General features: G+C 42.4%; 1 protein-coding gene across 1 annotated transcript in view; it reads right to left on the bottom strand.

Annotated features, from left to right (window-relative positions):
- The window catches only part of LOC106603859 (rho GTPase-activating protein 26), a 160,935-nt gene that overhangs the window by 78,161 nt on the left and 55,765 nt on the right, over positions 1-27,009 (bottom strand). Inside the window, exons 2-6 of the mRNA XM_082974755.1 lie at positions 19,903-19,998; positions 13,486-13,547; positions 11,863-11,934; positions 7,743-7,844; positions 7,008-7,118 (exon numbers count right to left, since the gene is read on the bottom strand). Of these exons, the coding sequence (XP_082830881.1) occupies positions 7,008-7,118; positions 7,743-7,844; positions 11,863-11,934; positions 13,486-13,547; positions 19,903-19,998 (443 nt within the window). The remainder of the gene's footprint in view (positions 1-7,007; positions 7,119-7,742; positions 7,845-11,862; positions 11,935-13,485; positions 13,548-19,902; positions 19,999-27,009) is intronic.

Raw genomic sequence — 27,009 nt, 5'->3', positions numbered from 1 at the left:
GTACAGTAACTGTAGTAGAGTAACAGTAGTACAGTAGTAAAGTAACAATAGTACAGTAAATGTAGTACAGTAACAGTAGTACAGTAACAGTAGTAACATTAGTACAGTAACAGTTCAACAGTAACCACAGAACAATGACAGTAATAAAGTAACAGTAGTACAGTAACAGTAGCAACAGTAGTACAGTAATTGTAGTACAGTAACAGTAGTACAGCAACAGTAAAACAGTAACAGCCGAACAGAACAGTAGAAAAGTAACCATAGAACAGTAATAGTAGTACAGTAACAGTAGTACAGTAACAGTAGAACAGTAACAGTAGAGCAGTAAACGTAGTATAGCAACAGTAGAACAGTAACTATAGTATAGTAACAGAAGAACAGTAAATGTAGAATAGTAACACTAGAACAGTATCTATAGTACAGTAACAGTAGAACAGTCACAGTAGAACAGTAACTGTAGTATAGTAAAAGAAGAACAGTAAATGTAGAATAGTAACACTAGAACAGTATCTATAGTACAGTAACAGTAGAACAGTCACAGTAGAACAGTAACCATGAAACAGTAACAGTAGAACAGTAACAGAAGTACAGAAACATTAGTAACTGTAATAAAGTAACAGTTTAACAGTAGTACAGTAACTATAGAACAGTAACAGTAGTATAGTAACAGTAGTACAGTAACAGTAGTAACAATAGTACAGTAACAATAGTAACAGTAGTAGAGTAACAGTAGAACAGTAACAGTAGAACAGCAACAGTAGAACAGTCACAGTAGAACAGTAGTACAGTAACAGTAGAACAGTAACAGTAGAACAGTAACAGCAGAACAGAAACAGTGGTACAGTAACAGTAATAAAAGTAGTACAGTAACAGTAAAACAGTAACAGTAGAACAGTAACTGTAGAACAGTAGTACAGTAACAGTAGAACTGTAGAACAGTAACAGTAGAACAGTAACAGTAGAACAGTAACAATAGAATAGTAGTACAGTAACATTAGTAACTGTAATAAAGTAACAGTTTAACAGTAGTACAGTAACCATAGAACAGTAACAACAGAACAGCAACAGTAGAACAGTCACAGTAGAACAGTAGTACAGTAACAGTAGAACAGTAACAGTAGAATAGTAGTACAGTAACATTAGTAACTGTAATAAAGTAACAGTTTAACAGTAGTACAGTAACCATAGAACAGTAACAACAGAACAGCAACAGTAGAACAGTGACAGTAGAACAGCAGTACAGTAACAGTAGAACAGTAACAGTAGAACAGTAACAACAGAATATTAAAACAGTAACTGTAGTATAGTAACAGTAGAACAGTAAAAGCAGAACAGTAACAGTAGTACAGTAACAGTAGTAAAAGCAGTACAGTAACAGTAGAACAGTAACAGCAGAACAGCAACAGTAGTACAGTAACAGTAGTAAAAGTAGTACAGCAACAGTAGAACAGTAACTGTAGTGCAGTAACAGTTTAACAGTAACAGTAGTAACAGTAGTACAGCAAGAGTAGTAACAGTAGTACACTAACAGGAGTACAGTAACTGTAGAACAGTAACAGTAACTGTAGTACAGTAACTGTAGTAGAGTAACAGTAGTACAGTAGTAAAGTAACAATAGTACAGTAAATGTAGTACAGTAACAGTAGTACAGTAACAGTAGTAACATTAGTACAGTAACAGTTCAACAGTAACCACAGAACAATGACAGTAATAAAGTAACAGTAGTACAGTAACAGTAAAACAGTAACAGCCTAACAGAACAGTAGAAAAGTAACCATAGAACAGTAATAGTAGTACAGTAACAGTAGTACAGTAACAGTAGAACAGTAACAGTAGAGCAGTAAACGTAGTATAGCAACAGTAGAACAGTAACTATAGTATAGTAACAGAAGAACAGTAAATGTAGAATAGTAACACTAGAACAGTATCTATAGTACAGTAACAGTAGAACAGTCACAGTAGAACAGTAACTGTAGTATAGTAAAAGAAGAACAGTAAATGTAGAATAGTAACACTAGAACAGTATCTATAGTACAGTAACAGTAGAACAGTCACAGTAGAACAGTAACCATAAAACAGTAACAGTAGAACAGTAACAGTAGAACAGTAACAGAAGTACAGAAACATTAGTAACTGTAATAAAGTAACAGTTTAACAGTAGTACAGTAACTATAGAACAGTAACAGTAGTATAGTAACAGTAGTACAGTAACAGTAGTAACAATAGTACAGTAACAATAGTAACAGTAGTAGAGTAACAGTAGAACAGTAACAGTAGAACAGCAACAGTAGAACAGTCACAGTAGAACAGTAGTACAGTAACAGTAGAACAGTAACAGTAGAACAGTAACAGCAGAACAGAAACAGTGGTACAGTAACAGTAATAAAAGTAGTACAGTAACAGTAGAACAGTAACAGTAGAACAGTAACTGTAGTACAGTAACAATTTAACAGTAACAGTAGTACAGTAACAGTAGTACCAGTAGTACAGCCACAGTAGTAACAGTAGAACAGTAACAGTAGAACAGTAACTGTAGTACAGTAACAGTTTAACAGTAACAGTAGTAATAGTAGTACAGCCACAGTAGTAACAGTACAACAGTAACAGTAGAACAGTAACTGTAGTACAGTAACAGTTTAACAGTAACAGTAGTAACAGTAGTACCAGTAGTACAGCAACAGTAGTAACAGTAGTACACTAACAGTAGTACAGTAACTGTAGTACAGTAACAGTAGTAACTGTAGAACAGTAAATGTAGAATAGTAACAGTAGAACAGTACCTATGGTACGGTAACAGTAGAACAGTCACAGTAGAACAGTAACCATAAAACAGTAACAGTAACAGTAGAACAGTAACAGTAGAACAGTAACAGTAGAGCAGTAACTGTAGAACAGTAGTACAGTAACAGTAGTACAGTAACAGTAGAACAATAACAGTAGAACAGTAAGTGTAGTACAGTAACAGTTTAACAGTAACAGTAGTAAAGCAACAGTAGTAACAGTAGAACAGTAACTATAGTACAGTAACAGTAGAACAGTCACAGTAGAACAGTAACAGCAGAACAGTAGTACAGTAACAGTAGAACAGTAACAGTAGAACAGTCACAGTAGAACAGTAACAGCAGAACAGTAGTACAGTAACAGTAGTACAGTAACAGTAGAACAGTCACAGTAGAACAGTAACAGCAGAACAGTAGTACAGTAACAGTAGTACAGTAACAGTAGAACAGTAACAGTAGTACAGTAACAGTAGTACAGTAACAGTAGTAAAAGTAGTACAGTAACAGTAGAACAGTAACAGTAGAACAGTAAGTGTAGTACAGTAACAGTTTAACAGTAACAGTAGTAAAGCAACAGTAGTAACAGTAACAGTTGAACAGTAACAGTAGAACAGTAACCATAAAACAGTAACAGTAGAACAGTAACAGTAGAACAGTAACCATAGAACAGTAACAGTAGAACAGTAACAGTAGAACAGTAACAGTGAAACACTAACAGTGAAACAGTAACAGTAGAACAGTAACAGTAGAACATTAACTGTAGTACAATAACAGTAGAACAGTAACAGTTGAACAGTAACAGTAGAACAGTAACAGTTGAACAGTAACAGTAGAACAGTAACAGTAGAACAGTAACCATAAAACAGTAACAGTAGAACAGTAACAGTAGAACAGTAACAGTAGAACAGTAACCATAAAACAGTAACAGTAACAGTAGAACAGTAACAGTAGAACAGTAACAGTAGAACAGTAACAGTGAAACAGTAACAGTAGAACAGTAACAGTAGAACATTAACTGTAGTACAATAACAGTAGAACAGTAACAGTAACAGTTGAACAGTAACAGTAGAACAGTAACAGTTGAACAGTAACAGTAGAACAGTAACAGTTGAACAGTAACAGTAGAACAGTAACAGTAACAGTTGAACAGTAACAGTAGAACAGTAACAACAGAATATTAAAACAGTAACTGTAGTATAGTAACAGTAGAACAGTAAAAGCAGAACAGTAACAGTAGTACAGTAACAGTAGTAAAAGCAGTACAGTAACAGTAGAACAGTAACAGCAGAACAGCAACAGTAGTACAGTAACAGTAGTAAAAGTAGTACAGCAACAGTAGAACAGTAACTGTAGTGCAGTAACAGTTTAACAGTAACAGTAGTAACAGTAGTACAGCAAGAGTAGTAACAGTAGTACACTAACAGGAGTACAGTAACTGTAGAACAGTAACAGTAACTGTAGTACAGTAACTGTAGTAGAGTAACAGTAGTACAGTAGTAAAGTAACAATAGTACAGTAAATGTAGTACAGTAACAGTAGTACAGTAACAGTAGTAACATTAGTACAGTAACAGTTCAACAGTAACCACAGAACAATGACAGTAATAAAGTAACAGTAGTACAGTAACAGTAAAACAGTAACAGCCTAACAGAACAGTAGAAAAGTAACCATAGAACAGTAATAGTAGTACAGTAACAGTAGAACAGTAACAGTAGAGCAGTAAACGTAGTATAGCAACAGTAGAACAGTAACTATAGTATAGTAACAGAAGAACAGTAAATGTAGAATAGTAACACTAGAACAGTATCTATAGTACAGTAACAGTAGAACAGTCACAGTAGAACAGTAACTGTAGTATAGTAAAAGAAGAACAGTAAATGTAGAATAGTAACACTAGAACAGTATCTATAGTACAGTAACAGTAGAACAGTCACAGTAGAACAGTAACTGTAGTATAGTAACAGAAGAACAGTAAATGTAGAATAGTAACACTAGAACAGTATCTATAGTACAGTAACAGTAGAACAGTCACAGTAGAACAGTAACCATAAAACAGTAACAGTAGAACAGTAACAGTAGAACAGTAACAGAAGTACAGAAACATTAGTAACTGTAATAAAGTAACAGTTTAACAGTAGTACAGTAACTATAGAACAGTAACAGTAGTATAGTAACAGTAGTACAGTAACAGTAGTAACAATAGTACAGTAACAATAGTAACAGTAGTAGAGTAACAGTAGAACAGTAACAGTAGAACAGCAACAGTAGAACAGTCACAGTAGAACAGTAGTACAGTAACAGTAGAACAGTAACAGTAGAACAGTAACAGCAGAACAGAAACAGTGGTACAGTAACAGTAATAAAAGTAGTACAGTAACAGTAGAACAGTAACAGTAGAACAGTAACTGTAGTACAGTAACAATTTAACAGTAACAGTAGTAACAGTAGTACCAGTAGTACCAGTAGTACAGCAACAGTAGTAACAGTAGTACACTAACAGTAGTACAGTAACAGTAGTACAGTAACAGTAGTAACTGTAGAACAGTAAATGTAGAATAGTAACAGTAGAACAGTACCTATGGTACGGTAACAGTAGAACAGTCACAGTAGAACAGTAACCATAAAACAGTAACAGTAACAGTAGAACAGTAACAGTAGAACAGTAACAGTAGAGCAGTAACTGTAGAACAGTAGTACAGTAACAGTAGTACAGTAACAGTAGAACAATAACAGTAGAACAGTAAGTGTAGTACAGTAACAGTTTAACAGTAACAGTAGTAAAGCAACAGTAGTAACAGCAGAACAGTAGTACAGTAACAGTAGAACAGTAACAGTAGAACAGTCACAGTAGAACAGTAACAGCAGAACAGTAGTACAGTAACAGTAGTACAGTAACAGTAGTACAGTAACAGTAGAACAGTCACAGTAGAACAGTAACAGCAGAACAGTAGTACAGTAACAGTAGTACAGTAACAGTAGAACAGTAACAGTAGTACAGTAACAGTAGTACAGTAACAGTAGTAAAAGTAGTACAGTAACAGTAGAACAGTAACAGTAGAACAGTAAGTGTAGTACAGTAACAGTTTAACAGTAACAGTAGTAAAGCAACAGTAGTAACAGTAACAGTTGAACAGTAACAGTAGAACAGTAACCATAAAACAGTAACAGTAGAACAGTAACAGTAGAACAGTAACCATAGAACAGTAACAGTAGAACAGTAACAGTAGAACAGTAACAGTGAAACAGTAACAGTGAAACAGTAACAGTAGAACAGTAACAGTAGAACATTAACTGTAGTACAATAACAGTAGAACAGTAACAGTTGAACAGTAACAGTAGAACAGTAACAGTTGAACAGTAACAGTAGAACAGTAACCATAAAACAGTAACAGTAGAACAGTAACAGTAGAACAGTAACAGTAGAACAGTAACCATAAAACAGTAACAGTAACAGTAGAACAGTAACAGTAGAACAGTAACAGTAGAACAGTAACAGTGAAACAGTAACAGTAGAACAGTAACAGTAGAACATTAACTGTAGTACAATAACAGTAGAACAGTAACAGTAACAGTTGAACAGTAACAGTAGAACAGTAACAGTTGAACAGTAACAGTAGAACAGTAACAGTAGAACATTAACTGTAGTACAATAACAGTAGAACAGTAACAGTAACAGTTGAACAGTAACAGTAGAACAGTAACAGTTGAACAGTAACAGTAGAACAGTAACAGTTGAACAGTAACAGTAGAACAGTAACAGTAACAGTTGAACAGTAACAGTTGAACAGTAACAGTTGAACAGTAACAGTAGAACAGTAACAGTTGAACAGTAACAGTTGAACAGTAACTGTAGTATAGTAACCATAGAACAGTAACAGTAGAACAGTAACAGTAGAACAGTAACTGTAGTATAGTAACCATACAACAGTAACAGTAGAACAGTAACAGTAACCATAGAACAGTAACAGTAGAACAGTAACAGCAGAACAGTCACAGTAGAACAGTCACAATAGTAGGATTGCAAAACTCCAGTACCTTTCCCCAAATTCCCAGGTTTTTCAGAAATCCTGGTTGGAAGGTTCAGGAGGGAATAAGCAGAAAATACGTCTTCCAACCAGGATTTCTGAAAAACCTGGATGTTTTGGGAAAGGTACTAGGGTTTTGCAACCCTAAGCAGTATACAGTAAAAGACAGCAGATGCTGAGGGCGGTTGGCATTCTCACTCACCGGCTCTACAAAGTCAAACATCTTCCTTTCCTGGACTTCCTGCACCTTGAACACGTACTCCAGAGACACCTCATAGAAATGCTGCCGCACGTGGTCCACCTGACTGTCTGCCTGCACAACACACACGTGACTCTGTTGGAACTAACGTTCAGGACACACACATCACCTCAGGATTGAAGTGAGACAACTCACAAACACATCAACACTTAAAGGTAAACATGGACCTACTGCAGCAAGGGAAAGGTATGTACTTACTTCATGGAAACATGGACCTACTGCAGCAAGGGAAAGGTATGTACTTACTTCATGGAAACATGGACCTACTGCAGCAAGGGAAAGGTATGTGCTTACTTCATGGAAACATGGACCTACTGCAGCAAGGGAAAGGTATGTGCTTACTTCATGGAAACATGGACCTACTGCAGCAAGGGAAAGGTATGTACTTACTTCATGGAAACATGGACCTACTGCAGCAAGGGAAAGGTATGTGCTTACTTCATGGAAACATGGACCTACTGCAGCAAGGGAAAGGTATGTGCTTACTTCATGGAAACATGGACCTACTGCAGCAAGGGAAAGGTATGTGCTTACTTCATGGAAACATGGACCTACTGCAGCAAGGGAAAGGTATGTGCTTACTTCATGGAAACATGGACCTACTGCAGCAAGGGAAAGGTATGTGCTTACTTCATGGAAACATGGACCTACTGCAGCAAGGGAAAGGTATGTGCTTACTTCATGGAGATGTGCTTCTTTCTTCTTTGCTGATAGACTCAGGTGCTTCTCCAGTACAGCACAGTACTTCTCTGTCTCTTTGTCGTATTTCTTCTTGGCTTCCTGTGAGAGGTCAGTAAAAAGGTCACCAACAGTCACTTTGTTTCCTCTAAAGTCCTGGAGACCACACACAGCAATGTGTATTTTTAATTAACCAGGAAGCCCAATTGAGGTCAGGAGACATCTTTCCTAAGGGAGACCTCTATATCAGACATATGGCCCATTTCCAAAAAGGATTTAACCCGGTGTTTTACCCAAAAGACTCAGACTTTTTCTGTTTCAATCTACGCGGGCCAGCACCGGTGCTTTACTGGCCCATGGTTCCGGTGGACCTGTTTCACTTGGGGCCAAAGCCAAGCCACTGGTACTGCAGATTTAATTTACATAACAATGGCTAACTGTGAACTTTAACACCTTCTCACAAATAAACTGTTTTGATTACAGGGTTGTTGATTCTGCTCTTTACAAGTCCTCACTGGCAGCCCTAGCTATGGAAACACAATGCCCCTAGTATATCATAAGGGTGTATACACTAGTGTAACACTGGTGTTACAGTTGAAAAGCAGCAATAGATCTGTTTTGGCATCATAACTGCTACACTCTTAGAAAAAAGGGTGCCATCTAGAACCTAAAAGGATTCTTCAGCTGTCCCCATAGGAGAAACCTTTGAAGAACCATGTTTGGTTCCAGGTAGAACCCTTTTGGGTTCCATGTAGAATCCTTTTCACAGAGGGTTCTACATGGAACCCAAAAGGGTTTTACCTGGAACCAAAATGGTTCTCCTATGGGGACAGCCGAAGAACCCTTTTGGAACCCTTTTTTCTGAGTGTACCTTCCAACAGAACATCATTTCTCAAGAGTTGTGGGTATTATTGGTATGTCCAGAGCTCAGCTTCACCGACAAACCTGGAGGCACATGTTGTGAGACACAGGTTGCAATCACAAGTCCTCTAGGGCTGCTAAAACCTACAGAGACAGCTCACAGCTGGTGGGAAAACAATAGACCACTTTATACCGAACTTCTGGAATTGAGGTCATCCACAGACAGACATACAGACATAACAGGGTGTGTCAGTACTAACATGCAGTACAGTACTCATCACCCTGGGGCACATTGACTGTGTCCACACCTGTTACTGAGTGATGTCATCATCCCTGTCCACCCAGTCACATGACCCAGCCTTTCAAAACCAGCCAGTTTCCACAGGAAGTAGAACCAATCAACCCTCCTCAGAGCAGAATGTCCACAACAGCTGCTCAACACATCACTTCGAAGCATCATAATATAGCAAACCAAAGTCATTCTATTAGCTCTAACCCTTCATAATAAATTCACCTGCATCATGGCTGTTATACACTTTTGACATGTTTCAAGGCCGTGCTATCCGGGATCCTTGGGACGTCCCTACCCCCCCATTGAAGTGAACATTTTGAATGGTTATGGTTAGGTACAGGTTAAGGTTAGGTAAGGGTTATGGTTAAGATTATAATGATAATGGTGTGAAGTACATTCACAAAGTTATATCAATTTAATATCACTCTCAATATGATGGCTGTTACCTTTCTTCATTAACAATCAACCAGCTAAATCCTGATAAAGCCCTTCATGTATTACCAGTATTGGCCATGTGGTGGCAGTGTCTTATCACATACGACCTGTCAGCTCTGGCAGGCAGAGCTGAGAGCAATATAGACACACCGAGGTAGTGTAGGGAGATCTCTGAATGCGGTCATCAATGGTGATTTAATAGAGGGATGCTACTCCCTGCAATGCATACATTACATAGTCTACCCTACAAACATATAACCTCTACAGTTGAAGTCGGAAGTTTACATACATCTTAGCCAAATACATTTAAACTCCGTTTTTCACAAATCCTGACATTTAATCTTAGTAAAAATTCTGTCTTAGGTCAGTTAGGATCACCACTTTATTTTAAGAACGTGAAATGTCAGAATAATAGTAGACAGAGTGATTTATCTCAGCTTTTATTTCTTTCATCACATTCCCAATGGATCAGAAGTTTACATACACTCAATTAGTATTTGGTAGCATTGCCTTAAAATTGTTTATCTTGAGTCAAACTTTTCAGGTAGCCTTCCACAAGCTTCCCACAATAAGTTGAGTGAATTTTGACCCATTCCTCCTGACAGAGCTGGTGTAACTGAGTCAGGTTTGTAGGCCTCCTTGCTCGCACACGCTTTTTCAGTTATGCCCACAGATTTTCTATAGGATTGAGGTCAGGGCTTTGTGATGGCCACTCGAATATGTTGACTTTGTCATCCTTAAGCCATTTTGCCACAACTTTGGAAGTATGCTTGGGGTCATTGTCCATTTGGAAGGCCCATTTGCAAACCGTAGTCTGGCTATTTTATGGCGGTTTTGGAGCAGTGGCTTCTTCCTTGCTGAGCGGCCTTTCAGGTTATGTCGATATAGGACTCGTTTTACTGTGGATATGGATACTTTTGTACCTGTTTCCTCCAGCATCTTCACAAGGTCCTTTGCTGTTGTTCTGGGATTGATTTGCACTTTTCGCTTCAAAGTACGTTCATCTCTAGGAGACAGAACGCGTCTCCTTCCTGAGTGGTATGACGGCTGCGTGGTCCCATGTTGTTTAAACTTGTGTACTATTGTTTGTACAGATGAACGCGGTACCTTCAGGCGTTTGGAAATTGCTCCCAAGGATGAACCAGACTTGTGGAAGTCTAGAATTGTTTTTCTGAGGTCTTGGCTGATTTCTTTTGATTTTCCCATGATGTCAAGCAAAGGCACTGAGTTTGAAGGTAGGCCTTGAAATACATCCACAGGTACACCTCCAATTGATTCAAATGATGTCAATTAGCCTATCAGAAGCTTCTAAAGCCATGATATCATTTTCTGAAATATTCCAAGCTGTTTAAAGGCACAGTCAGCTTAGTGTATGTAAACTTCTGACCCACTGGAATTTTGATACAGTAAATTAAAAGTGAAATAATCTGTTTGTAAACAATTGTTGGAAAAATGACTTGTGTCATGCACAAAGTAGATGTCCTAACCGACTTGCCAAAACTATAGTTTGTTAACAAGAAATTTGTGGAGTGGTTGAAAAATGACTTTTAATGACTCCAACCTATGTGTATGTAAACTTCCGACTTCAACTGTATGCAGTGGCTGTGGAATCAGCACAACCTGGACAAAGTCAGTTACCTGCCAAACTGAATGGAAAACTGATAATATTTGAGTGATCAGTGCATTTCCTAACAATCAGTTAAAATGTAACAGACAAATATGTTGTTTTTTTTGTCTTTCAAGGCTAAACAGGGATTATAAAATGGCTACATGACCCAATAAGGATTATAATTCCCCTCATAATCTACGAGGGATTGTAAAATCACACAATGACCCCATAGTAAGGATTAACAGGACATTTAGAGGAGGGGATCCCCCCCAATAGTGTGCAACTGCAGCAAGCAATCCGCAGGAACGCCACCCCTCGAGCATCCCATTGGTTCCTTCATGAACACCCCCCCTCTTTGCATCCTATTAGTTCATGCATTGCTATTTAGCTAGATAGTACATGGGGTCGCCCCTGCCTCCCGCCTGCTGTGTACAAGAGAAAACCTTACCCGACAGACAGGGCCCAATGGACACTGTCTACCAGTTGTTCCTGCCTCCCGCTAGCACAGCAGGTGGGAGGCTGGGGCAATACCATGTACTGGCTAGCTTGATGGTTACCGACACAGAGTGCTTGCTAGTTAGCAAGCCAGCACACAGTGTCACTCCTGCCTGCTATGTACCAGAGTACTCCTTAGGACTAGCTTGCTAAAGTAGCAGTTTCCTTCGATCCTGTCTGCCGAACAGCTGCCCTCGCAGTCGTTATCAGAACTGCGGGAAAACAGTGCCCATCTTCTGTGGGGTTTATAGGCTGCTGGCATTCAACGGTATTGTGCATTAACGCCACCAACTGTACCGGAGTGCCCCCACCTCCAGCCTGTCCTAACTAAAAAAAAATTGCAATAGAAATATTAGTATACAGGAAAGCCCCGAATTGCGGGCCTCAATTGCACCCTTCTCGGGGGTCCAGTCATAGTATATCCTTACCTTGGCAGCACTGATCTGCTCCTTCCTGAAGCGCTCCAGCGGTATGATCAGCACATCATTGGCATTTTCAATCTGAGCAGAGATGCAGCGATCAGTCACAACACAGCTGATCACACAGGACCTCACTCCCCTTGACTTTTTCCACATTTTGTTACATTACAGCTTTTTTCTAAAATTGAATAAATTGTTTTTTTCCCTCATCAATTTACACATAATACCCCATAATGACAAAGCAAAAACAGTTTTTTAGGAGTTTTTGCAAAATTATTAACAACAAAAAATGGAAATATCACATTTACATAAGTATTCAGACCCTTTACTCAGTACTTTGTTGAAGCAGTGACTACAGCCTCAAGTCTTCTTGGGTATGATGCTACAAGATAGGCACACCTGTATTTGGGGAGTTTCTCACTTTCTCCTCTGCAGATATTTTCAAGCTCTGTCAGGTTGGATGGGGAGTGTTGCTGCACAGCTATTTTCAGGTCTCTCCAGAGATATTCAATCCGGTTCATGTCCGGGGTCTGGCTGGGCCACTCAAGGACATTCAGAGACTTGTCCCGAAGCCACTCCTGCATTATCTGTCTTAGCTGTGTGGTTAGTGTCATTGTCCTGTTGGAAGGTGAACCTTTGCCCTATTCTGAGGTCCTGAGCACTCTTGAGCAGGTTTTCATCAAGGATCTCTCTGTACTTTGCTCCGCTCATCTTTCCATCAATCCTGACTAGTCTCCCAGTCCTTGCCACTGAAAAACATCCCCACAACATGAATCTGCCACCACCATGCTTCACCATAGGGATGGTGCCAGGTTTCCTCCAGATGTGACGCTTGGCATTCAGGCCAAAGAGTTCAATCTTGGTTTCATCAGACCAGAGAATCTTGTTTCTCATGGTCTGAGAGTCTTCAGGTGGAGTGCTGCGGAGATGGTTGTCCTTCTGGAAGGTTCTCCCATCTCAACAGAGGAACTCTAGAACTCTGTCAGAGTGACCATCGGGTTCTTGGTCACCTCCCTGACCAAGGCCCTTCTACCCCATTTGCTCAGTTTGGCTGGGCGACCAGCTCTAGGAAGAGTCTTGGTGGTTCCAAACTTCTTCCATTTAAGAATGACAGAGGCCACTGTGTTCTTGGGGACCTTCAATGCTGCAGACATTTGTTGGTACACTTCCCCATATCTGTGCCTCGACACAATCCTGTCTCGGGGCTCTACGGACAATTCTTTCGACCTCATGGCATGGTTTTTGCTCTGACATGCACTGTCAACTGTGGGACAGTATATAGACAGGTGTGTGCCTTTTCAAATCATGTCAAATCAATTGAATTTACCAGAGGGTGACTCCAATGAAGTTGTAGAAACATCTCAAGGATGCTTAATGGAAACAGGATGCACCTGAGCTCAATTTCGAGTCTCATAGCAAAGGGTCTGAATATTTATGTAAATAAGGTATTTCTGTTTTTTATTTCTAATACATTCGCAAAAATGTCTTGAAACCTGTTTTAGCTTTGCCAATATGAGGTATTGTGTGTAGATTGCTGAGGGATTTAAAATATTTTTTTGTAATAAGGCTGTAACGTAACAAAATTCAAGGGGTCTGAAAACTTTCAGAAGGCACTGTATATCTGGCACTCACCATCCGTGTTCTCTCATCCTCCAGGTTCTGCAACACTCCAGCAAACTCCTGTAGAGACTTTGCTGTAGACAGACAGACAGACAGACAGACAGACAGACAGACAGACAGACAGACAGACAGACAGACAGACAGACAGACAGACAGACAAGACAGACAGACAGACAGACAGACAGACAGACAGACAGACAGACAGACAGACAGACAGACAGACAGACAGACAGACAGACAGACAGACAGACAGACAGACAGACAAACAGACAGACAAGATGGCGTAGCAGTCAGACGTCTTTGTCTTTGTCCTGTCGTGGCCCTTGTATATATCTTTTTACATATTTTTCTTTGCATATCTTTTAAAAATATTTTCCTAAACCTCAACTTCTAAATACTCTCCTGCCACCCGCCTCACCCAATGTGGCTTGGATCTGTTTTTTTCTAAAGTATTTCTATTTACTTCGGATCTGGAATCCCTCAACTGAAGCTAGCCAGCTAACTACCTACCAGCTATCAGTCAGCAAACCATTGCTAGCGGTCATCTGCTAACCTTTAGCTCGGAAAGCTCTCGCCAGTTCGAACAACGTGACTCAAACCAGAGCACAACGGACCTACTATTATTATTATTATTTATTTTTCCCCCACATATCCCTGGATTCCTACCGCAAACTCTGAACATTTTCATCTGGATCGTCGCAACTAGCTAACCGCAATCCCGGGTGACTACTCCTGGCTAGCGTTTCCATCCCGGAGCAAGCACCAATTAGCCTGAAGCTAGGGCTCCTGTGCTAACACCGAAGCCCGTTCCTGGGCGACAATATCCGGACCCCTTCTACTGACGGTACGGGGCACGGAACCCCGCCGATCCTCTACGACTGGAATACCGACATAATCTGCCCGAAGATTCCAACAGGACCCTCAGGCGCGATTGCCGCTGAAGGCCCATTCTGCTAACCGCGGCCTACTAGCTACCTAGAGCTACTTGGAACCCTACTAATTCCACGACTGGTCTATCGACTTCACCGCACGAAGCTGCAAAAACAGACTTACCCCCATCGCGACATCCCCCAAAGGCTAACTTGCTAGCCCCGGTCTGTTAAGTGCTAGCTTGCTTGCCCGGTCTGCTAACTGCTAGCTTGCCTGCCCCGGTCTGCTAAATGCTAGCCCCGGTCTGCCAACTGCTTGCTTGCTAACCCGGTCTGCTAACTGCTAGCTTGCCAGCCCCGGTCTGCTAACTGCTAGCTTGTTTAGCCCCGGGCCTACTAACTGTTATCATCGGCCTGCTAAATGTCTGAATTGCCGTGTCCCCAGTCAGCCCAACTACTCACTGGACCCATATGTTCACTTGGCTATGCATGCCTCTCTCTAATATCAATATGCCTCGTCCATTACTGTCCTGGTTAGTGATTACTGTCTTATTTCACTGTAGAGCCTATAGCCCTCCTCAATATGCCTTAACCAACCATGTTGTTCCACCTCCTACATATGCGATGACATCACCTGGTTTAAACGTCTCTAGAGACTATATCTCTCTCATCATTACTCAATGCCTAGGTTTACCTCCAATGTACTCACATCCTACCTTACCTTTGTCTGTACACTATGCCTTGAATCTATGCTATCGTGCCCAGCAACCTGCTCCTTTTACTCTCTGTTCCGAACGTGGCAGACGACCAGTTCTTACAGCCTTTAGCCGTACCCTTATCCTACTTCTCCTCTGTTCCTCTGGTGATGTGGAGGTTAATCCAGGTCCTGCAGTGCCTAGCTCCACTCCCACTCCCCAGGTGCTCTCTTTTGTGGACTTCTGTAACCGTAAAAGCCTTGGTTTCATGCATGTTAACATTAGAAGCCTACTCCCTAGGTTTGTTTTACTCACTGCTTTAGCACACTCTGCCAACCCAGATGTCTTAGCCCTGTCTGAATCCTGGCTTAGGAAAATCACCAAAACCCCTGAAATCTCCATCGCTAACTATAACATTTTCCACCAAGATAGAACTGGCAAAGGGGGCGGTGTTGCAATCTACTGCAAAGATAGCCTGCAGAGTTCTGTATTACTATCCAAGTCTGTACCCAAACAATTCGAGCTTATACTAAAAATTCACCTTTCCAGAAACAAGTCTCTCACTGTTGCCGCTTGCTATAGAACTCCCTCTGCCCCCAGCTGTGCCCTCGATACCATATGTGAATTGAATGCCCCCCATCTATCTTCTGAGCTCGTGCTACTAGGTGACCTAAACTGGGACATGCTTAACACCCCGGCCAACCTACAATCTAAGCTTGATGCCCTCAATCTCACACAAATTATCAATGAACCTACCAGGTACAACCCCAAATCCGTAAACACGGGCACCCTCATAGATGTCATCCTAACTAACTCGCCCTCCAAATACACCTCTGTTTTCAATCAAGATCTCAGCGATCACTGCCTCATTGCCTGCATCCGTAATGGGTCTGCGACCAAACGACCACCCCTCATCACTGTCAAACGCTCCCTAAACACTTCTGCGAGCAGGCCTTTCTAATCGACCTGGCCGAGGTATCCTGGAATGACATTGACCTCATCCCGTCAGTAGATTATGCCTGGCTATTTTTTTAAAGTGCCTTCCTCACCATCTTAATTAAGCATGCCCCACTCAAAAAATGTAGAACTAGGAATAGATATAGTCCTTGGTTCACTCCAGACCTGTCTGCCCTTGACCAGCACAAAAACATACTGTGGCATTCTGCATTAGCATCGAATAGCCCCCGTGATATGGAACTGTTCAGGGAAGTTAGGAACAAATATACACTGGCAGTTAGAAAAGCTAAGGCTAGCTTTTTCAAACAGAAATTTGCATCCTGTAGTACTAACTCAAAAAAGTTCTGGAACACTGTAAAGTCCATGGAGAATAAGAGCACCTCCTCCCAGCTGCCCACTGCTCTGAGGCTAGGAAACACTGTTACCACCGATAAATCCACTATAATTGAGAATTTCAATAAGCATGTCTCTACGGCTGGCCATGCTTTCCACCTGGCTACCCCTACCCCGATCAACTGCCCGGCACTCTCCACAGCAACCCGCCAAAGCCCCCACCATTTCTCCTTCACCCAAATCCAGATAGCTGATGTTCTGAAAGAGCTGCAAAATCTGGACCCATACAAATCAGCCAGGCTAGACAATCTGGACCCTCTCTTTCTAAAATGATCTGCCGAAATTGTTGCAACCCGTATTACTAGCCTGTTCAACCTCTCTTTCGTATCATCTGAGATTCCCAAAGATTGGAAAGCTGCCGCGGTCATCCCCCTCTTCAAAGGGGGTGACACTCTAGATCCAAACCTCCACAGACCTATATCTATCCTACCCTGTCTTTCTAAGGTCTTCGAAAGCCAAGGTAACAAACAGATTACCGACCATTTCGAATCCCACCGCACCTTCTCCGCTATGCAATCTGGTTTCAGAGCTGGTCATGGGTGCACCTCAGCCACGCTCAAGGTCCTAAACGACATCATAACCGCCATCGATAAGAGACATTACTGTGCAGCCGTATTCATCGACCTGGCCAAGGCTTTCGACTCTGTCAATCACCACATTCTTATTGGCAGACTCGACAGCCTTGGTTTCTCAAATGATTGCCTCGCCTGGTTTACCAACTACTTCTCAGATAGAGTTCAGTGTGTCAAATCGGAGGGCATGTTGTCCGGACCTCTGGCAGTCTCTATGGGTGAGCCACAGGGTTAATTCTCGGGCCGACTCTCTTCTCTGTATACATCAATGATGTTGCTCTTGCTGCTGGTGATTCTCTGATCCACCTCTACGCAGACGACACCATTCTGTATACTTCTGGCCCCTCTTTGGACACTGTGTTAACTAACCTCCAGACGAGCTTCAATGCCATACAACACTCCTTCCGTGGCCTCCAACTGCTCTTAAACGCAAATTAAACTAAATGCATGCTATTCAATCGATCACCGCCCACACCTGCTCACCCGTCCAGCATCACTACTCTGGACGGCTCTGACTTAGAATAAGTGGACAACTACAAATACCTGGGTGTCTGGTTAGACTGTAAACTCTCCTTCCAGACTCACATTTAGCATCTCCAATCCAAAATTAAATCTAGAATCGGCTTCCTATATCGCAACAAAGCATCCTTCACTCATGCTGCCAAACATACTCTCGTAAAACTGACCATCCTACGGATCCTCGACTTCGGTGATATCATCTATAAAATAGCCTCCAACACTCTACTCAACAAACTGGATGCAGTCTATCACAGTGCCATCTGTTTTGTCACCAAAGCCCCATACACTACCCACCATTGCGACCTGTACGCTCTTGTTGGTTGGCCCTCGCTTCATACTCGTCGCCAAACCCACTGGCTACAGGTTATCTACAAGTCTCTGCTAGGTAAAGCCCCGCCTTATCTCAGCTCACTGGTCACCATAGCAGCACCCACTCGTAGCACACGCTCAAGCAGGTATATCTCACTGGTCACCCCCAAAGCCAATTCCTCCTCTGGTCGTTTTTCATTCATGTTCTCTGCTGCCAATGACTGGAACGAACTGCAAAAATCTCTGAAGCTGGAGACTCATATCTCCCTCACTAGCTTTAAGCACCAGCTGTCAGAGCAGCTCACAGATCACTGCACCTGTACATAGCCCATCTGTAAACAGCCCATCTCTCTACCTTGCTCCTTTGCACCCCAGTATCTCTACTTGCACATTCATCTTCTGCACATCTACATTACTTCGCCACCATGGCCTATCTACTTACCTCATTTGCACTCACTGTATATAGACGTTTGTTTTCTTTTGTTCTACTGTATTATTGACTGTATGTTTTGTTTATTCCATGTGTAACTCTATGTTGTTGTTTTTGTCGCACTGCTTTGCTTTATCTTGGCCAGGTCACAGTTGTAAATGAGAACTTGTCCTCAACTATCCTACCTGGTTAAATAAAGGTGAAATAAAAATATAAAAAAGAGGGAGGTCAATAAATAATGAGCCAGTGATCACACTTTGGCTCTGTACACAATCTAACATTCAACACGTGTGACTTTGCTTGCATAACAAGGTTATTCATTTGAAATCCTAGTTGACATGCATGCTTTAGACTAGGATGTATGTTCAACTAGCAAGATACTGATTGTTCCATCCCTGCTCTAGACCAGGGTTTCTCAAACTCCCCCCCCCCCCCCCCCCCCCCCGGGTGCACATTTTGGTTTTTGCCCTAGTACATAATATCTGATTCAAATAACCAAGTCAGCATCAATCTTTGATTGTCTGAATTAGCTGTGTAGTTCTAGGGCTAAAACCAAAACGTGCGCTCAGGGGGGGCCCCGGGACCGAGTTTGGGAAACCCTGGTTTTGATCGAGCCTAGTATGACTGCATTGTTTTGGGTCAGAGTTTTCACTTGAGATGCCACGATCCTGTTTACACGCACTCGACAGAGTAATACTCTCCAAATGTGGAATTCAAGTCTTACATTTCAATTCCTACTATAAAAAGGAACACAAAATATTACAGGAATGTACTTTTAACATAATGCTGGTCACCAGCCTTCGCTGTGTTTTGGACACTAATGACCAGCCTTCACTGTGTTTTGGACACTAATGACCAGCCTTCGCTGTGTTTTGGACACTAATGACCAGCCTTCGCTGTGTTTTGGACACTAATGACCAGCCTTCGCTGTGATTTGGACACTAATGACCAGCCTTCGCTGTGATTTGGACACTAATGACCAGCCTTCGCTGTGTTTTGGACACTAATGACCAGCCTTCGCTGTGATTTGGACACTAATGACCAGCCTTCGCTGTGATTTGGACACTAATGACCAGCCTTCGCTGTGTTTTGGACACTAATGACCAGCCTTCGCTGTGTTTTGGACACTAATGACCAGCCTTCGCTGTGATTTGGACACTAATGACCAGCCTTCGCTGTGATTTGGACACTAATGACCAGCCTTCGCTGTGTTTTGGACACTAATGACCAGCCTTCGCTGTGATTTGGACAATAATGACCAGCCTTCGCTGTGATTTGGACACTAATGACCAGCCTTCGCTGTGTTTTGGACACTAATGACCAGCCTTCGCTGTGTTTTGGACACTAATGACCAGCCTTCGCTGTGATTTGGACACTAATGACCAGCCTTCGCTGTGTTTTGGACACTAATGACCAGCCTTCGCTGTGATTTGGGACACTAATGACCAGCCTTCGCTGTGTTTTGGACACTAATGACCAGCCTTCGCTGTGTTTTGGACACTAATGACCAGCCTTCGCTGTGATTTGGACACTAATGACCAGCCTTTGCTGTGTTTTGGACACTAATGACCAGCCTTCGGTGTGATTTGGACACTGGTGACGAGCCTTCACTATGTTTTCAACACTGGTGATGAGCTTATGCTGGTGCTGAGTGTGTAACTACAAGCTTCTCAGGGCGAGCTCACCAATACATATCTCGTCATCCGTTTCTGCGTCTCCTATGCACTGGAACTTAAACTCGTTGAGAGACTCTGCAAATTTCCTCTTGGCCGTGGACAGATCTGAAGGGGGACAGAGAGAGGGCAAGTCACGTTAACAAAAAGAGGGAGGCGTATGGGCGTCTTTAAAAAACAATGCATGAGGTGTTAAAAGGCTGCTTCCTTAGCTATGTCCGATGCACAGTTTGTGTGTTAACCATTCTCACAGAGAGAGAGGGAGGAAGGGAGAGAGATAAATTGACCATGCTTGTGTTAATAGCATGAGCCCTTCAATGGACACACCTGTATGATTTGCAGTTGCTTGCCAGTCTGAATCATTTTTATTGAGGCCCTGTAACCTTGTACTTTTTCATAAATACTGAATGCCTCAGCATCTCAAGGAAGCTCTCGCCTCAGGAGTGAGACCTCAGAGCTGGCTAGAAAACGCCAATGGCTTCAGAGTTTGCTCTCATATACTGAGTCACAATGTGTTGCTGGCATCAAAGCCACCACAGTATGAAAACACTATGGCAATAGATAGCTGTACATCGAGATCTCTGTACATCGAGATCTCTGTACATCGAGATCTCTGTACATCGTGATCTCTGTACATCGAGATCTCTGTACATCGAGATCTCTGTACATCGAGATCTCTGTACATCGAGATCTCTGTACATCGTGATCTCTGTACATCGAGATCTCTGTACATCGTGATCTCTGTACATCGAGATCTCTGTACATCGAGATCTCTGTACATCGTGATCTCTGTACATCGAGATCTCTGTACATCGTGATCTCTGTACATCGAGATCTCTGTACATCGAGATCTCTGTACATCGAGATCTCTGTACATCGTGATCTCTGTACATCGAGATCTCTGTACATCGTGATCTCTGTACATCGAGATCTCTGTACATCGTGATCTCTGTACATCGAGATCTCTGTACATCGTGATCTCTGTACATCGAGATCTCTGTACATCGTGATCTCTGTACATCGAGATCTCTGTACATTGAGATCTCTGTACATCGAGATCTCTGTGGTCAGACTGGTAACCTGACCATGTTTCACTTCTTCTGAAATGACTCAAATGAGGCATTAGAGTTTTGGCCAAGTTGTTTCCCTGTAAGGGCAATGTTAAAGACTGTTGGAGAAGGATTAGGTGAGCGACAGGTGGCCAACAGTGCTTTAGAGTCTAGGTGAACCAAACACCCTGTCACACACACCACATGGCAGGCAGTACGTTGCAGCAGGCCTGTCATGTCATGTGTCCTTCTCGTCTCCTCTTCTGTGAGATTTTTCCACACATCTCTCCAGAATGTCCCTCACTGGAACTCTTCACTTTATCTCTCTCTCTGTCTCTCTCTCTCTGTCTCTGTCTGTCTCTCGCTGTCTCGCTGTCTCGCTGTCTCACACTCTGTCTCGCTGTCTCTCTGTCTCGCTCTCTGTCTCTCTCTGTCTCCAATCATCTCACTCTTTAGAGACAAGATGACATGAACATATCTATAGCAAAGCATAGTGACATACCACCTGAATCTAGTGCTAATTGCACTGAGATTTGTATTTGTATTTAATAGGGATCCCAATTAGTTCCTGCCAAGGCAGCAGCTACTCTTCCTGGAGTTTATTAGGATCCCCATTAGTTCCTGCCAAGGCAGCAGCTACTCTTCCTGGGGTTTAATAGGGATCCCAATTAGTTCCTGCCAAGGCAGCAGCTACTCTTCCTGGGGTTTAATAGGGATCCCAATTAGTTCCTGCCAAGGCCGCAGCTACTCTTCCTGGGGTTTATTAGGGATCCCAATTAGTTCCTGCCAAGGCAGCAGCTACTCTTCCTGGGGTTTAATAGGGATCCCAATTAGTTCCTGCCAAGGCAGCAGCTACTCTTCCTGGAGTTTATTAGGATCCCCATTAGTTCCTGCCAAGGCAGCAGCTACTCTTCCTGGGGTTTAATAGGGATCCCAATTAGTTCCTGCCAAGGCAGCAGCTACTCTTCCTGGGGTTTAATAGGGATCCCAATTAGTTCCTGCCGAGGCAGCAGCTACTCTTCCTGGGGTTTAATAGGGATCCCAATTAGTTCCTGCCGAGGCAGCAGCTACTCTTCCTGGGGTTTATTAGGGATCCCCATTAGTTCCTGCCGAGGCAGCAGCTACTCTTCCTGGGGTTTAATAGGGATCCCAATTAGTTCCTGCCAAGGCAGCAGCTACTCTTCCTGGAGTTTATTAGGATCCCCATTAGTTCCTGCCAAGGCAGCAGCTACTCTTCCTGGGGTTTAATAGGGATCCCAATTAGTTCCTGCCAAGGCAGCAGCTACTCTTCCTGGGGTTTAATAGGGATCCCAATTAGTTCCTGCCAAGGCAGCAGCTACTCTTCCTGGGGTTTATTAGGGATCCCAATTAGTTCCTGCCAAGGCAGTAGCTACTCTTCCTGGGGTTTAATAGGGATCCCAATTAGTTCATGCCAAGGCAGCAGCTACTCTTCCTGGAGTTTAATAGGGATCCCAATTAGTTCCTGCCAAGGCAGCAGCTACTCTTCCTGGGGTTTATTAGGGATCCCAATTAGTTCCTGCCAAGGCAGCAGCTACTCTTCCTGGGGTTTAATAGGGATCCCAATTAGTTCCTGCCAAGGCAGCAGCTACTCTTCCTGGAGTTTATTAGGGATCCCAATTAGTTCCTGCCAAGACAGCAGCTACTCTTCCTGGGGTTTATTATGGATCTCCATTCGTTCCTGCCAAGGCAGCAGCTACTCTTCCTGGGGTTTATTATGGATCCCCATTAGTTCCTGCCAAGGCAGCAGCTACTCTTCCTGGGGTCCAAACACATAAAAGAAAGATAAAACAGTACATCATATAACATTATTACACCGCTACATGTCTACAATACAAAATGTATAATACCACCATACAACAATATTACAATGTGTGCGTAGGATATCGTGTATGCGTGTGTTTGTACCTGTGTGTGTGTTTCTTCACAGTCATCGCTGTCCCATAAGGTGCATTTTAATCTGTTTTTTTTAATCTAATTTCACTGCTTGCATCAGTTACCTGATGTGGAATATAGTTCCATGTAGTCATGGCTCTATGTAGTACTGGACTTGGGGACTGTGACCTCTGGTGGCATGTCTTGTGGGGTATGCATGGGTGTCCGAGCTGTGTGCTAGTAGTTTAAACAGTGCACGTACCTGAGCACACATAGAGGTACCTGGACTGCTTATCGCACATTTCAAATATAGGTAAGTGCCCATTTGGGGATAGCTGATTTCTGACTGTCTTAACTCACCATTAATAAGCTGGGCTTCTCAGTCATTGTTTTCTTCACCTCACACAGTAAGTCAACAAAGTAATTTTTTTCATCTATTCAAATTATAATAGTTCCTCACAGTATTTTAAAAATCTTTCCAACACCATCCCCCTTTATAGTCAGCGTCGCTGATAAATAGGCTAAACATTTTTATTTAAGCTTTATTTAACTAGGCAAGTCAGTTAAGAACAAATTCTTATTTACAATGACAGCCTAGGAACAGTGGGTTAACTGCCTTGTTCGGGGGCAGAACGACAGATTTTCACCTTGTCAGTCAAACGCTCCTGTCATGTAATCTTGTAAAAGGCATGTTTTCAGTTGCTTGGGCTACATTATGTCTCTCAATACGGTGTTTTCTCCTTGAAGAACATATGTCAATGCCATCAAATGACCGCAGCAGCTGGGTTTGTGACGTTATGCAAATAAAGTGGGAGAAAACCCATCGGAATGGGTTTGAATGGTTTTGTGCGTGGAAATAGGATCTGTTAAAAAATAAATGACATGCATAATAAGCCGACAGACAAGGACATTATTTTGACTCGGTTAATGGTGTCAATACGAAAATGCGACACATCCTCTCCAACCTGGCATTTCTTAATTTGTTGATTAAATATTTATAAGTAATAACCTGAATAATCATAATAAAATGACATGATAATAACAAAGTGTAACGGCTTGTTTCAAACATGTTTTATTCAGAAGCATAATTGAAATTTTACCTTTATTTAACTAGGCAAGTCAGTTAAGAACAAATTCTTATTTACAATGACGGCCTGGTAAGGGGCAGAACGACAGATTTTTACCTTGTCAGCTCAGGGATTCGATCCAGCAACCTTTCAGTTATTGGCCCAACTCTAACCACTAGGCTCCCTGCCGCCCTGACATTCATCCATGTAAACAAGTGAACAAACAAAATTGTGACCGTCACAGCCCTACTCATCAGAACTAAGATGCTAAATTCACATTGTCCCAAATCAAAACCACATTGTTGTCCCATCCGATTCATTCTATAATAATAAATAATTTGCTGGGTGCTTATATTTGTCCTATTTCACACATGTACAAGTGTGTATTAATAGACATGTATGGGGATATAAAATATCAACCTTTCGGGTTACTGGCCCAACGCTCTAACCACTAGGCTACACTATAAGAGAAACATGGCTGAAGCTTACCACAGCTCTTTAGGTTATGTGTGTTTTAGACTGGAGTGGTTAGGAGTCACAGCTCTTTAGGTTATGTGTGTTTTAGACTGGAGAGGTTAGGAGTCACAGCTCTTTAGGTTATGTGTGTTTTAGACTGGAGTGGTTAGGAGTCACAGCTCTTTAGGTTATGTGTGTTTTAGACTGGAGTGGTTAGGAGTCACAGCTCTTTAGGTTATGTGTGTTTTAGACTGGAGTGGTTAGGAGTCACAGCTCTTTAGGTTATGTGTGTTTTAGACTGGAGAGGTTAGGAGTCACAGCTCTTTAGGTTATCTGTGTTTTAGACTGGAGTGGTTAGGAGTCACAGCTCTTTAGGTTATGTGTGTTTTAGACTGGAGAGGTTAGGAGTCACAGCTCTTTAGGTTATCTGTGTTTTAGACTGGAGAGGTTAGGAGTCACAGCTCTTTAGGTTATCTGTGTTTTAGACTGGAGAGGTTAGGAGTCACAGCTCTTTAGGATATCTGTGTTTTAGACTGGAGTGGTTAGGAGTCACAGCTCTTTAGGTTATGTGTGTTTTAGACTGGAGAGGTTAGGAGTCACAGCTCTTTGGGTTATCTGTGTTTTAGACTGGAGAGATGTGGTGTCTGGTAGACATGTGTGTGTGTCTGAGACATGGCCGTGGTTCGTTAACGACGTCCCCATCTCCAGGACACAGTTCACCACACAGTAGGCCTAATCTCACCACAGTGCACCGCCAAAGGCTTTTGTGATGCAAATGCATGACATACCAGACATGCACGAACGCACACACACACACACACACGCGCACACACACACACACATGCGCACACACACACACACACGCGCACACACACACACACACGCGCACACACACACACTCCCTGCTACTGGCCTAACTGTATCAATAAAGATTCCCTTTGTGAAGAGTGTGCTGGGGCAATACCAGTGAAACTACTACAGTGCTGTCTGTGTTGGGGCAATACCAGTGAAACTACTACAGTGCTGTCTGTGCTGGGGCAATACCAGTGAAACTACTACAGTGCTGTCTGTGTTGGGGCAATACCAGTGAAACTACTACAGTGCTGTCTGTGTTGGGGCAATACCAGTGAAACTACTACAGTGCTGTCTGTGTTGGGGCAATACCAGTGAAACTACTACAGTGCTGTCTGTGTTGGGGCAATACCAGTGAAACTACTACAGTGCTGTCTGTGTTGGGGCAATACCAGTGAAACTACTACAGTGCTGTCTGTGTTGGGGCAATACCAGTGAAACTACTACAGTGCTGTCTGTGTTGGGGCAATACCAGTGAAACTACTACAGTGCTGTCTGTGTTGGGGCAATACCAGTGAAACTACTACAGTGCTGTCTGTGTTGGGGCAATACCAGTGAAACTACTACAGTGCTGTCTGTGTTGGGGCAATACCAGTGAAACTACTACAGTGCTGTCTGTGTTGGGGCAATACCAGTGAAACTACTACAGTGCTGTCTGTGCTGGGGCAATACCAGTGAAACTACTACAGTGCTGTCTGTGAGTATGTGTGCGTCTAAGTGTGTCCCTGACTATGTGACTCCACTTTAAGGCCAGGCCCTGTAACCATATCAACAGGATATCCACAAGCAGCCAGAGTGCTATGCAGCCCTATATATAAACACTATTCATTCAGGAAAACAAAGGCATATTTCAGCAGCAACACAGCATTGGATTTGTCTCAACTCCAGACTTGACCCAGGCAGCTGAGGAAACCGATGATTACAGTTTTACCTGGAAGGAAGGGAGGCTAAAGTACAGTCACTTTAGTTAGGGCTGTGATTACAGTCAGTTTAGTTAGGGCTGTGACTACAGTCACTTTAGTTAGGGCTGTGATTACAGTCAGTTTAGTTAGGGCTGTGACTACAGTCAGTTTAGTTAGGGCTGTGACTACAGTCAGTTTAGTTAGGGCTGTGATTACAGTCAGTTTAGTTAGGGCTGTGATTACAGTCAGTTGAGTTAGGGCTGTGACTACAGTCAGTTGAGTTAGGGCTGTGATTACAGTCAGTTTAGTTAGGGCTGTGACTACAGTCAGTTTAGTTAGGGCTGTGACTACAGTCAGTTTAGTTAGGGCTGTGACTACAGTCAGTTTAGTTAGGGCTGTGACTACAGTCAGTTTAGTTAGGGCTGTGATTACAGTCAGTTGAGTTAGGGCTGTGACTACAGTCAGTTGAGTTAGGGCTGTGACTACAGTCAGTTTAGTTAGGGCTGTGACTGCAGTCAGTTTAGTTAGGGCTGTGACTACAGTCAGTTTAGTTAGGGCTGTGACTACAGTCAGTTTAGTTAGGGCTGTGACTACAGTCAGTTGAGTTAGGGCTGTGACTACAGTCAGTTTAGTTAGGGCTGTGACTACAGTCAGTTGTGTTAGGACTGTGACTACAGTCAGTTTAGTTAGGGCTGTGACTACAGTCAGTTTAGTTAGGGCTGTGACTACAGTCAGTTTATTTATGGCTGTGACTACAGTCAGTTTAGTTAGGGCTGTGACTACAGTCAGTTGAGTTAGGGCTGTGATTACAGTCAGTTTAGTTAGGGCTGTGACTACAGTCAGTTGAGTTAGGGCTGTGATTACAGTCAGTTTAGTTAGGGCTGTGACTACAGTCAGTTG

The sequence above is a fragment of the Salmo salar genome, chromosome 04 (assembly GCF_965601325.2).
Source record: "Salmo salar chromosome 04, fSalSal1, whole genome shotgun sequence".
Taxonomy (NCBI): domain Eukaryota; kingdom Metazoa; phylum Chordata; class Actinopteri; order Salmoniformes; family Salmonidae; genus Salmo; species Salmo salar.
This window is presented reverse-complemented; position numbering and strand designations above follow the sequence as displayed.